This window comes from Mugil cephalus, chromosome 4, assembly GCF_022458985.1.
Source record: "Mugil cephalus isolate CIBA_MC_2020 chromosome 4, CIBA_Mcephalus_1.1, whole genome shotgun sequence".
Lineage (NCBI taxonomy): Eukaryota > Metazoa > Chordata > Actinopteri > Mugiliformes > Mugilidae > Mugil > Mugil cephalus.
Window position 1 is genome coordinate 4475586 of NC_061773.1, and position 14149 is coordinate 4489734.

The following is a 14149-nucleotide window of genomic DNA, read 5'->3' on the forward strand; positions in this document are numbered from 1 at the left end:
TTGAGATGTTTATCGAATACAGATGAATAAATAAAAGCTTTTCCTCAAATGAAAAGATTTTAGAAGCCAGATGGTTAGAAAATGTAGACATGCATCCTAATAAGACCTTTAATCCCTTTAGTCACCAAGACGTAAAACTGAGCAGTTAATGGAAGACTTTAATGTTGTTTTAATAAGGTACTAGTGCCTTCTCAAGTGTTTATTCATCAAGAGTATTTATAAATGTTTATATTCGCTTTCCAAATGTTTTTTGCTGAACTTCAGCTGAAATGTTGGGTGTTCCTTAAAGTTTATGCCTTGAGTTGAGCATAAGTTGTCCAGCGCAGCACATCAAGACAAAGAATGAAACAAATGAAAAGCGAGCGTAGCATTTTACTGTTTTTATTGTTGCTGGAGGCTCTAATACAATATGAATCATAAGCTTTACAAAATAAAAACAAACAAAAAAAATACAACAAATAGATTCCCCTCCAAAAAAAAAAAAAAAAAAAAAAAAAAAAATGGAAACAGGCAAAGGTTTCCACCGAGACACAAAGACAAACTGTGACCCCCAACAAAGACATAGTAGGTGAGGAGAGAGAAGAGTTGAATACGCTGAACAGAGGGGAAGGAACTGTCATGTTACGCTCAGTGTAGGGGAGGAGGGAGTTGATGACGATGATGTGATAATAACAGTCCGTCCCCGTGTTTGAGAAGTCTACACTTCCACCTCCTGCAGCCTCACGCACCCAACACAGGCTCATGTGTTGGATAAAGTGTAAAAACCTTCATGGACACACAGATAGGCCGCCCTTGTGTTTACATCGTCCAGAGGATTATATATGGACAGTTATATTTCTATACAAATATATCAGAGGGATGTCATAGTCAAAAAAAAAAAAAAAGGTGCAAGAAAGGAATTTAATGAAGGTAATAATGACACCACCGCTGAGCCTACACGTCTACAGTCTGTGTCTGCCTCCTCGGCACAGAGGGACAGCAGGGCCTTTTGAAACTGACTGAGGACACAACAGCTGTGAGAACATCGGGGATTATTACTACAATGACCCTCACACTGCATCGTTAACCGTGGTAATACTATCATTATATCCATAACATGGGAGAGAGCCAACAGAGGGGAGGAGAGAAACGGGGAGGGGGGGCGTGAGTGAATGGCTTCATGGCAGATGAGATGCATGAAAACAAAAAAAAACAGACAGGAAAAAAACAAAACAAATAAAAAGCTAAGCATTTTCTCCTTTTTTGTTGTTGTCCACAAATAAACAAGAGTGCAGCGTTGAGACAGGTGAGGAGGGAGGGCAACGAAACAGAGAAAAGATGGTGGAGATGAGGCAGGGAGAGAGAGAGAGAGAGACAGATAGAGAGAGAGATAGAGAGAGAGAGAGAGAGAGAGACAGATATAGAGAGAGAGAGAGAGGAGAAAACAACCGTAGCATCTCTAGCTGTTCTGTTTGCGTTTGAGTGCCTCCATCAGGTCGACCTTCAGAGCCTCCTGCTTCGACTTGTCAGCCAGAGTCTGAACACTCCTGTGAGGAGGAGACACGGAGAAGAGACACAGAGCGTCAGGGTCAGAGAAATCAACACATAAACAAGAAGAGGAACTGGAAAAGTTTCTACAGCGAGATGGAAACTCCAGATCTCTCTGTAGTGTTAGGAATATTAATGTCAAGCAAGTTAAACTGTTGCACTCATTTGTTGTCATGCAGTTTAAATGTGTGATCGCTTTAACCTCTGCTCATTTTAGACTAGTGTGTGAGTATGAGGACGTGAGAGCAGAGTCAAATTATAGATGTAATAATCCTCTCTGAGAGTTAATCGCCTTGTTTAACCGTGGTTTTTATTTCAGTCCACTCGCACACATTTTTGCAAAAAGTGGTTTCCTCTGATAGGACTAAATGATACTCTGAGAATAAACACACTGTCTCAGAAAACCTTATTAGGGCAACACGCTACAAACCAACACGTGGGTGACTCATTTGAATACTGTGACGTGGTTAGTGCTATTTCCCTCTTAGAGTAAAGTAAACGAAACAACATGCCTGTACAGCTGCTCCATCGTCAACACTTGCAAATATGTTCGTGTGGATACACAAACTCCAAAAAATTGGGGCAGCAATTTCACTCGGGAAAAGAACTTTTTAAAATCTTTATTCCCCTTCAAATGTGAGCAGAAACCTCTCGATGGGATGCAGTTACACTGAAACCGTCTGGTTTTTCAGGGGACATGCGGTTAGAGCTCTTCAAACACGTCCTCACTGTCGAGGCCCGGAACTCAAGTCACAGAAGAACAAACGATTACACACTTCTCCATGCCAGGATGTACCTCTGACCCTAGTCAATGAAGATCTGACGCTGGGTGAGGACCTGCGACAGCTCCTTCTGGAGCTGCCGGTACTTTTGGTTATCGGGCAAAGACTCAATTGATCTGGAGCACAGACGAGAGGCAGCAGGGGGGAGGAGAGGTGACGGAGAGAGTAACCAGAGGACAGACACTCATAAGAGCGGCAGGAAATGTGACACGAAAGGCAACAACAGAGAAACAACATAAGAGTGGAGGAGAGGTTGAAGGAAGCAGTGAAAGAGAAGGGCAGGAATAAATACAACAACAGCAAAATAACAACTGACACACTGGAGGCAAGAAAGTGAGTGAGCTGAACAGATGAAAAGATGAACACAGACACCGAGTCTGTGACACAGATACGCTGTGAAAGAAGAACGAGTTGACTGTGCTTTCGTGCAGCCGTACCTTAGGCCATTGACGATGTCCTTGGTCTTCCCGAAGTAGATTTCATTCAGCGTGGAGCGAATCTTGTTCTCCATATCCTGAAACGAGAAACAAGACTCATCATTAACTTGGTCCTCGTGTCTGTTTACTCATTTAATTAGACAGTTCCTCTGCTGACAAGAGATGGAGATATGACAAAACTGCTGTATGTGATGCACAGTGACACAGCTGTGGACCGGGAGCTTTAGTGGTGCTAAATGTGAAACAAAAGTGTAGACGCTATAGATGAATCCAGGCTGAAGAAAGACAGATACAAGTCTAGGAATTAAGTGCTAAATGAAGTCGTGGGTGGTGAAAATCTAAAATATTTCAATTTTAAAAGACTTGTTTATCTTAAACATGCATTATAATACAATGTAAAGGCAGCAGCTACAGGGATTCTGGTTATATTTCCACAATATGATGATCTAATAGTGTACTGTTTGTTGTAGTTGTAGAGACACTGACGCAGAACATAAGCAGCTGTCTGCACATGTCCTCTGGGGTGACTACCATCCCTATTGACCCCGGCCTCTGTGCTCTCACTACTGCTGAACATGTGTTAAGGCTAAAGGAGATGAGAAAGTTGGCTACTGACTTCAACAAGGCGGCCGATGTTGGCGATGTGGGGTGAGGACTCTCCAACTGTCTCGTCTTTTTCCATCTGCGAAAGAAACACATTTACTTTGTGAACACTTCCAGAGCGGGTGAACCAATCGCTGCTGTTCTTCTGTTACATGGGACAGCCCACCTGTCTTGTAAGGCTGCCGCCCAGGTTCATGGTACCAGAGCCGGTCTTGGTTGTCTGGAGCCACAGCATGACGGTGGAGGTGAGTTTATAGTGAGCAGTACGACCACTGGACTTCTCCTGTTCACAACACAGACACGGCACACAATCATACATACAGTCTTTAATGGACAATAACTTATCGTACAGCATGTACCACCAAAAAAAAAATCCCCACAATGATAATTTGCCATTTCACGATAAATGTGATAAACGCAAGTTGATGACGTACTCGATGTCCTCGTAGCCGTAGCTCAACTGTGGCTAAATGAGGCTCCTCAAAAATAATATGGAACTGGTTCGGATAACATAAGAAGGATGTGGAACAAACTGGTCCCAAGTGCAAGGTTTGCAAAAAAAAAAAAAAAAATGGCTAAGGATAGCAACACAACAAATTTATTCCACCGTCTGAAGTACAACCACAACCCGGAGTAAGACAAGAGCCAGCAAAGGAGAAAGCAGCCACATCCTCCAGTAAAACACGGTGACCAGACGACCCCAATATCTAGATTTTGTATAAACTATCCCCCGGCTGAGGCTCACTCTGAAGATGTCCCAGATTTGAGTGTTTTATGGATATGAAAAAAAAAAAAAAAAAACACCTTGCAGCCAGACTACAACAACAGTTATTACGGTAGCCGGTCACACTGCTGTCGAAACTGCAGACATTTAAAGTTTAAATATGAATAAATATGTCAAAATAAATTAAACTAATCGTCCATGTTTCTTCATTTCATCTTGATAACATTTAATTCTCTTTTATCTCCGAGCTGTAAATGTTCCTGGGTTTCATTACAGAAATCTGGTCACCTTATGGTAAATTTTAAAAAAAAACCAAAAAAAAAAAAACCTGCCATATTCAGTCGGTTCATTCCATATGAGAAGCAAAGCAAATGATGGAAAGATTAATTCATTGCATTTTGCCTGGGGGACATTTCACATGTCAGACTTGTTTGATTAGTCACTACAGTTTTCTCCATGACTTCCTACTTGAGCAGCTTTTCTCACTGCAGCTTATTCGACCGTGTCAACTGATCAGTATCATCTAGAGCTCAAGACAGAATGTAGCAACAGGTCGAGTCAAAAACAAGGATTTGAATGTTTTTTGACATGATTTTTGTCGTTATCGCCAGAATGGAAAAATTCATCGGGACAACTTGTTATCTTTTCACCACCACAGTGTTTGGGATTCACCAGCAGCTGTATTTACTTCAAACATGTTCAAACACGCAGCCTGTTTGTTATGGTTAATTGACAGTGGCCTTTTGACTGACTAGTTAAACTGGATTTACACATCCACTCTCGCAAACGCCACGTGTTGACAATAACCATTCTCTGTTGGCAAGATTAAAAAGCATTAACAGGAGGCCAAATGTCACACAGTGTGATTCAGTTTCTTCTCACCTGCACCTCCACCACGTGGATGGAGTCCCAGCAACCCTTGATCTTCTTGGATCCATCCCCGGCCTTCTTAATGAGAATAACTCCAGCGAAGCCGTGATCCAAGTCCCAGAGGTACACGGAAGACACACCACCCTCAAAGTACCTAAATATCACAGATATCAAAAACTCACATGAGGCTGAAGCCGTCAGTTTATTAAAACTCCTCGTCAGATTGCTCCCAGGCTACTCACAGGTCTCTGTACTGGTCGAAAGCGTTATTGGCTTCAACCTCGAGTTTCCTCAGGCGAGCTGAAGGCATTGCACCGTCTTCAATGGGAGGTTCATACTTATTACTCCACGGGGATCTGATGAATAAAACAGCACCAGAGGGCTCAGCGTTATCTAAATGTTTAGTTTGTATCACGGGAGGCAACAGCATCAACAACAATGAACTCTCTTTAAACTTTTTTGGCATCTTAATGATTAAAATGAAACAGAAAATGATGCAGGTTATAGAACAGGAAGAAAATACCTGCTGAGGTATGCAAACCAATATTACAACAGTAGGACAATGCATAACATCAGCAAACTGAGCTTAGTAATGTCAACTGGAAAACAAAATATCTATATAAAGTTTGCAGACGTGTGCCTACAAAAAGCCATTTGTGCTGGAATTCGTTGTTTTGCCTTCGTTTTGCAGTTTATCTAAAAAAGTATTAATATTTTTTTTAAGCAGGACTAGTCCAGGTTATGAACCTTTCAAGTATCTCTCAAAAGTTAAAGTCAGTATGCTTCAAACAGTTAATTCACTTCATTCTTGTGCTGGAGAAAATGTGTCAAGAGTACAGTTCAGTAACACAAGCCTAAATGTGTCTTTTATCCACAGTGTATCAAATTTTATTCACCAGCCATGAAAAAAAAATCTAATATATTTTTTTAAAACCTTGGTTTATTTTTTGATTTATACTTTTTATGACAGGAGTGCAGTTATAAACTCAACCTGTAGGAGTCGCCATCTCGGTTGTAATCACAGAGCAGATAGTCTTTCCCCACCACCTTGTCCCGGGCGATCTTCAGGGGCTGGTCCACAGAGGAGAGGAGGTCCTCACACAGACTGGGCACCTGGATGCAAACCAAGAGGAAAGCTCAGCACATAAACACCACATCTGATCCACCTGATCCTGTAAAGGCCATTAAATACAGAGCTCCAGAAACATCTTAATATGCGCGATTTGTAAGATCCAAGAGTCAGCAAGAGACTAGAAAAAGACGTTTTGGTCAGTTCAGGTTTGCTTTAACAGATGCCAACTCAAAAAACATCCCAGGACGTGGAGGGACATTTGATATCCTGATTTCAGGCCAAAAATTACTTTTGAGTTTTTGTCTTTCTATCACATTCCAGTTTCACTCAATAAGCAGAGGTCACTGAGAGGAATAAAATATCATTGGGAAACATAATATGAGGAGGATAAGAGTGTACAAATTAGTTCTCACAGACTGACACGGAGCCCCCTTCTTTATGTGCTCCTGCATCAGAGCATAGACACAAAGGAGGCCCTGTTATCCTGGAAAAGCCCCCATACCCCTGAACACACACACACCTGGCAGCCCAGACTGGTTGAGACAAGAAAAAACAAGGGTGGACAAAAACCCACTGGGAAGAGTGGTAGGGTGGTAGGGTGGAAAACAAGAGGAGACGAGAGACGTGGGACACACGGGAACGGAAAGGGTGACTTCAGGTGAAATTGAATTTAGACGAAGAGTTTGGAGCCAAGAAGCTCCTGGCACGGTGGGTGATTGACAGTTAGGATAATGATCACTAACAACCGGACACAGTGGTCGCAGGGTAGGGAAAGAGCAGATGTCTGGGGGGAGGGAGGTTAAAGGTGAGAAAAGAGGAAGGTGAGCAGGTGGGGGTCCGGCTGAAAAGGAACGGATATGCCCACAAAACAAAGGGAAAATGCAAACAGCGGTACAAGTGTGACCTGATTTGTGTCCGATTTTGCTTAATTTGTCGGCCTTGGCTGGTACTGGTACTCAGTCAAAATGCACAAAACACGAAACAGAAACAACCGTTGCACTAAAAACTACACACTTTACTAGTTACTCAGAAGACAGTGCTGTGCAGCGATCTTGCTAAAAAATAAATAAAATACAATATGGATAATAAACCATATTCAGAACTGACCAAAAACTTTGGCAAAATACAGCAACATTTTTCAGTCTTTACATGAAAAACCTTCTTCTAAATCAGACTGACCAGGCCTATTACGCATTTGTTTTGTTTTCTCCACACTATGATAAGAAGTGAAACACCCACCGTGATTTTCTTTAATAAGATTAAGAGCTCTTATCTTTGCATATGTGGTTTACACAACTGTGCAACTCTAAACCTAATTATAACCTAATCACAAACCCTGGAAAGAATAGCTTTCACTTTTCTCAAACTATTCGCAACTTACTACAGGATTTCAAGACAGACTAGTAAATTTGTCTGGCCGGTGATTTTGACAACAGACCAGCTGGGGAATAAACACAGCTCTGTTTAATTAAAATCTTTTTTAGCTCACACCCTGAGGGGACTGTGTTTGTTTTGCCTGTATGGAAATCTGCTTAGATGATAACTCACCAGGTCAATGAGGTCACTGAGGTTCTTTTCGATCTGCTGAGGAGGCAGACGCCTCATCAGGTCCAGAGCACAGTCCAGCTGCTGTTCAGTCTAAAACACACAAATATCACATACATCAGATCAGAGTTAAGACACATTAGTAAATAGCAACAGGGGAGAGGATTTTTACTCCTGTCCCATCACCATCATCCTATCAACTCGTGTATTTTTTCCTACAGGGGACATAAACGTGTCAGTGGTTTAAACTTTAACACCGTGGCCTTTTACTTGTTAGTCATTAGCTTAAATCTTCAGACCGGCCCAACCAGCTCAGGTTAGGTCGGTGAAATTTTTGTTCCAAAAATAAACCAGACAAGACAAAAACATTTTAATATCATTAAAGAATAACTTCCTGAACTCAAAGTGTTTTTCAGTTTACAAACAGAACAAACACAAAATTTAAACGAGTGAAAATGGTGCATTGTTGTAACTTTTTATAGACGACTATAGACAGATGCTTTTTAGGGATGCATGATAACTTTTTTTTTGAAACCGATACCGATAATTTTCTGCTTCCAAAGGCCGATACTGATACTCATACCGATAACCGATAACATACCTGGAGATAAGATCAAGGTCAAACAAAACTATTTGATATTTCAAATGAACATCACAAAATAAAGGCCTCTAGATCTGAAATACTTTCATCAGGTTTAAAAGTAAATAAAGTGCATTACACAAGTTCTAAAAACTAAATAATGCACTGACACAAGTTACAATCAAACATTTCTATGCTATTTCTCCCTCCCCGTGGTATTTTCTTTAAACATTTACTGTCTTGCTCGGAAACTTTAAAAAAACTCCCACACTACTGTCTTGTATATTTACAAACGTGTGCAAGTTGTGGTGCATTCATGAGGTGACGGAAATCCCCCTTTCCCGGTTTGCGAGCGCCTGCTTTTTATGTTCATGTTTCTATGATTTATATGTAACATCCAGGGCAATGAGTAAAATGCTGTGGATAACACGTTGATATCAGTCAGCTACTACCAAAATTATGACTTGGCCAATTATGAGTTGATGAGTTGTTTTCCGACCTGAGGGAGTAATGCATTTTTTCAGTCAGAAGATTGTTTTTCCGATTATACTGACGCCGCTTGAATGCAGCACTCATTGCAGGATGTGCAGGTCTCGTAGGAGGGAGCGCCTGATTAAAACGACAACTCACACCACAGAGTTGACAAAAATATATATTCTATGTTATCGGGTCGATAAGTCATGATATCAGAATTATCGGAATGATGTCATAATTTCCTGATATCGGGCCGATAATTATCGTGTACCCCAATGCTCTTTTTTCTAAAATGTTTGTACCAAACAACTATAAACAATTCATGAAGCGATATAAAATTGACATATACAAATAATGACAATCTATTTACAACATTAAATCTCTCACTGTATGCAGATGACATCATAAAAAACCTGCATAAAGTTAATACTACTACACAGACTGACACATGGGGCTGGATAGAAATTTATCTGATGTTGGAAAAAAATAAATACATCTCGAGTATTATGGTATTGATAATATTTCACTCAACTTTTGTATTAATTAATTTTTGTATTAATTTTTGTATTAATTAAAAAAACTGTGAGAAGGCAAAGCTTAGCAGTCGTCAGTTTAAGAGATTGTTTCAATACGCTGAAGTAAAGAGACAATAGTCCCAGCTAAAATTATGAAAGGGACCAGTATTAACCTTTTCATCACAACAATGAGACTGATTTGTGTTTCAGTAGTTATCTGTTAACAGCTACTCTCAAAGTGAGCAACAATAAAGTGTTTAATTCATACTGATTCATATAAAATATGTTTTGCTTTCATTCAAATTGATCTCAAAATATTATCATCATGAACTGGCACTGATCTGTAAACAACATGGACTGTTAAAAGGACCGTTATGTCCTCCACTAAAACGCTGGAGCATGGAAATGAAATCCAAATTGGCATTTTTCTGGTCTACCAATCAGTACCATTTTTGTGTTTTCCTCTGGGATCTGTTTTGTTTTCTTTGGTGGAACCAGTGGCATTAAGCTGTAACTGCAGGTGTTTGAGCCTCACTCTCAAGAGATTTTCCGCCTGAGTGGCAGCATCAGTCAGACGACCGTTAGCAACGTCTACCCTCTGTGGTTGAACATTTCTGCTGAGTAATGGATCACGAGTCGCCAACTGTCCACAGTTCGTCTCCAGTTCTGGGTGAACATCACTAGTCGTTAACAAACTCACCGCTTTGCTTCCTCATTTGACAACAGATAATAGTGACTTAACAAAAACTGAAGCTCAACAAGGAAATAGGGTCCAGGATTTGACTGAGGTTTTCTTGATTTGACTAACTCAGACTACTGAAGCCCTGTGTTAGCTTCAGATACACTTTGATACGTACCGATACTGAGAAGAGATTGCATGATAGTATTTAAACAGTATTTTTAATGTTCATATGGCCATTGATTTAACACAAGCTTGAAGATGACTTAAAGAAAAGCATTGCTTTACTTCAGAAACTAAAACTACTTTTGAGGCAGCATCACTTGAACTACGCAACTCTGCTATTGCATATAGGAAAACATATGTAAGCACTGAGCCGTGACTCAGAAGTCTCATGCTCTCTCTACTGAAACAAAATGACCACACTAAGGTTGAGTTCTGCTCAGTGGTAAAGCGCTGCTACATTCTGTATGAGTGCATGAGATGTGATGCTGTGCAGGAAATATTCACACCCTTGCAGGCAAATCCTATCTAGCACTGGGAGATTACAGACACAACCCCTTCCAGCTCTACTGAGCCGACTGTGCAGCACTCATGATTCGTCACATGAGCATTTTGCAGGGAATGACAAAAGAAGGGCAAAACTGGATCACGAAATTCTGTAGGTAAAAGTGGACCCATCCAAATAAGGAACAGCAGTGCAGATGTGGTGCTTCAGCTGTTGAAGGGCGCAATCTGTTAGGGAGTGAGTCGAGTGTCGTGTTGAACAATGGGAAGGAACAGCTTTTAAAAGGAGCAGTTGCAGTAGTGGGTAGAGTGGCAGGGTAGCATTGTTGTTCAGGTTAAGTTGTATTGAGATGAACAGATAAAAATCATCCAGACCCAACCTTAATTCCATCTCTGGACTGGTTGCATGGGTTTGTTAGGTAGTAATGTATCTTTTTCATGAGGCGAAGGCCGTGGAATGCTCAAGTTTCATTTTACAGACACTATTGTTTACCAAGCACTGCAAACAAAGCTGTCAGTTCAGTTTACGACAAGCAACACAGTGTTTTTTTTGTGTTTTTTTTTTACTGGTGCGGTAACTTTCACCATCTTTGACAGTTGAGTTAAAACAGTGAGGCCAAAGGTGAACATCCACTGTGACTACACTGACTGGATGTGACTGGTGAGATATGTCTGAAACAGCCACACATTTGATGTAATGTTTGCCGAAGGGAACGCCCAAAATCTTTCATTAAGCACTGAAGTGATCCCATAATCCTCCACCGTCTTCCCACTGACGATTATGATCAATGCTATTTAAAGAGCAAGAACAAGGTGAAAATTTACCAGGAGAGCAAAAGTCAAACATGGCTGAGTGGAACGTACATAATCCAATATCAATGAAATCGAATAAATAATGGATCCAACGGGTGACAAGACCATTTTCAACCTGATGTATAACCTACACATGTACACATCAGCCCTTGACGACATCTGACTGCGCTTCTTGTGTTTACTTTCACAAACTAGTAAAAATTGCTTTATATGTTTTGATAAATTCTGAGAACGCACAGCACAATCAACCACTCACTGATCCTAAGACAGATCCTAATATATCTCATCTCATTATAATTGCAGACAACAATTAAAACATTGTCGTCGGCTTAAATCCATATAGGCACAGATGTTTTTTGGAGAATAATCGAAAAACAATTGTTAAGTATGTGAATGTTGCAACAAACCCAAAACTGTACTGTCAAAATCAAACAAATTAGTGATTCTAAGATCAATTGTGAGCATTCAATACTACTGAAGTCAACCTCTCTGCTGCTAGTCTGAGTTTTTATTGAGGGTTGTTTTGTTTAGTAATTAGTCACTCTATGTGTTCGATAATGTAGTTAATATTCCCAATAAGCTACAGTTTGTGAAGCAACAGGCACTTTTATCTCCTGAAGATCTGCATTCCTGTTTGCTTTAGCCTCTATGGAAAATGATATACAAGTCTCTTTATCTTCTGTGACGACACATTCGTTGTTTAACAGTTTCAAGATTAGAACAAATGCAAAATGTAACACATATCTTTAGGCAAGTTGTTTAATACTAAGAACTACTTAATGAAAGGACACAGAGAACAGGCAGGACTCCATAGCACAGCCTTCCCCCAGGGGTTTCTCTCCCTTAAATATGTAGTGAGAGCAGGATATTAGTGAGCATGGGAAGACAGACCAGCCACGACATGAAACCCTGGGGAATGTGTAGGAAGATGTAAGCATGGTAGAGAAGAGGGACAAAACATTTTTTCGGCTAACACTAAAGCGTTATTGGCTACACTACAAGCCTTTTGTCTGGGAATTATCATACAATACCATCAAAGACCTCTTATTTTAGGCTAAGTACTATCTAGGTCTTCCAGACTAGTATTTACAGGACATTGAAGTGTCAAGTTTTTCTGTGCTGACACAAAAAGAGACATATCAGACAAACACAAGTGTACCCTTATGGACAGACTATGAATCTTAGTAAATCTCATCCAGGACAAAAAAGAAAAGCAATGCATCTACGGCAAAATTACCAAGAGCATCACTGCTTTCTGCTTTGTCACATTATTTGTCAGTTACACCTATTTAATCGATGTTAACAAATCCATCTGCCTTGGCTTATCTGTGAAGTAACTCCTGGAGAGTGTAAACCTAACAAAGTATACTTGTGTATCTGCTATCTGGTCCAAAGACAATGGCATGTGTTATAAAGTAGAAAAACCTCCATCCATAAACATTTTTCTTAAGTGTGACCCTGAACATAACAGAAGTTTCGAGGCAACGTCTTCCAGTCTCTCTCAGCTGATGAATCAGTCTGCTCCATCAGACACCTACGCTCCTTGGCGCCATGTTTACCAGTGCTCCTGTCTCAGTGTAAACACTAGCTCAGACCAACAACCCTCGGGGTCAGGGGAGAGCAGCGAGGCTGAGCCAGCAGGATGGATGAGGTGAGGCCGAGGAGAGTGGGCGACTGTGGAGGAGGAACAGCTGCTCTTCCCATATCAGGCACAGGACGATTTCGGCCCATATGGAAGTACTACAGAGGTGCTTCTATTATAAACAGTCCAAAAGGGCGAGATGGTGCTCGGTTATGCTTTAAGTAATTCACGCTGTGAATTAGTGTTTTGAATAACTATAAACACATGTGCAGCTAGAGTGGCATTACTGCCACATAAGCTTAACACGAGGAAAAATGTTCAAAAACAAGCAATAAGTAAACGAAGATTGCTGTATGAGTGGGACAGAGTGTGACATCCACCCGAGGAAACATTGACAGAGTAATAATCAAACCCAAAAGGCAGGGAGAACAAGGCTGACAGCTTGTCACGGATGGGAATAGGAGGAGCAAGCAGTCTTATTTTAGCCACAGGCACCCCGGCGCTGGACTATTATAGGCTGTGTGTAAGTGTGTGTATGTGCACGGCTGGACGGCAGTGTGCGTGTGTGTGGTATATTAGGAATCCTCGCCATTACTATTAACAAACTTGTGTCAAATCCAAAACATCCTGTGCTAACTCTGAGCCTTCGGGACATGTAGCTTGACTAACAGCTGGCTCCTCGCTTACTGGCAGGAAGGAACGGCGGCTAGCTTAGCCACGGAGCTAACGCAGAGCTTATGTGGTAGCCGAGCAGAAGTTTTACTAACAGTGCAAGTTAGATATGCATCGGTGATTTATTTCCTCTGCCGCTGCTGCTCCTCTCGGGTTACCACCCAGCGCCTTCAGCTAACATTAGCCTAGCTTAGCAACCGTAGCCGCTGACGCTGAGTTAGCAGCTAGCAGGTAGCAGCCCCACCAAGCCCTCCAACCCCAGCTCCACCGCGGCCCTTACCATGTCTGCGGCGGTCTCAGCGGGGCAGGGAGCACGGATTCACCGACGACTGTACACCTTGGCTTCACTGCGATTTAACAAGTCGCTCCACTCGTTTCTTGTTGTTTTGTTGTTTTCTTAGTCCCCCGCGGAAGATGTTTTGTTCGCCTCTCCCTCAGTGAACCCAGCCCTGTCAGCGAAATCCACTTCCTCAACCGGGCTACAGGAAGGAGGCTGCAGTCAGAAAACAGGCCTCGGTTGCATGTCCGGGTCACTCCGGGCTCTGTCTGAAGCAGCCAATAGCGAAGGAGCGAGAAAGGCATTGCCAAGTATGGAAAGAGAGGAGTGGTGCAGTAAATATGCTGTCAGAGAGGGCAGTAGACAGACGTGCACGCTGATGGAGCGCAATAAAAAATAAAATAAAATAAAAATAAAAATAAAAGAGAAGATGGAAATTTCAATTTCTACTTTATTTATAAACACGTTTCTTTGTTATAAACTGTGCTTG

At 41.4% G+C, this 14149-nt stretch overlaps 1 protein-coding gene across 2 annotated transcripts; it reads right to left on the minus strand.

Annotated features, from left to right (window-relative positions):
• Positions 1-365: 365 nt before the first annotated feature.
• On the minus strand, positions 366-13889 carry capzb (capping actin protein of muscle Z-line subunit beta). 2 transcript variants are annotated; one of them, XM_047583438.1, is made up of 10 exons: positions 13663-13889; positions 7564-7653; positions 5935-6056; positions 5186-5299; positions 4956-5097; positions 3516-3632; positions 3363-3428; positions 2747-2823; positions 2324-2425; positions 366-1526 (listed from the first exon to the last, which is right to left on the minus strand). In XM_047583438.1, exons 1-9 carry the CDS (start codon positions 13663-13665, stop codon positions 2332-2334), a joined length of 825 nt encoding a protein of 274 aa, XP_047439394.1. In that variant the 5' UTR covers positions 13666-13889; the 3' UTR covers positions 366-1526; positions 2324-2331. The 2 variants fall into 2 exon arrangements, with proteins under 2 accessions (XP_047439394.1, XP_047439395.1); XM_047583439.1 differs by lacking the exon at positions 2324-2425 and having other exon boundaries at positions 13663-13888.
• Between the last annotated feature and the right edge of the window lie 260 nt (positions 13890-14149).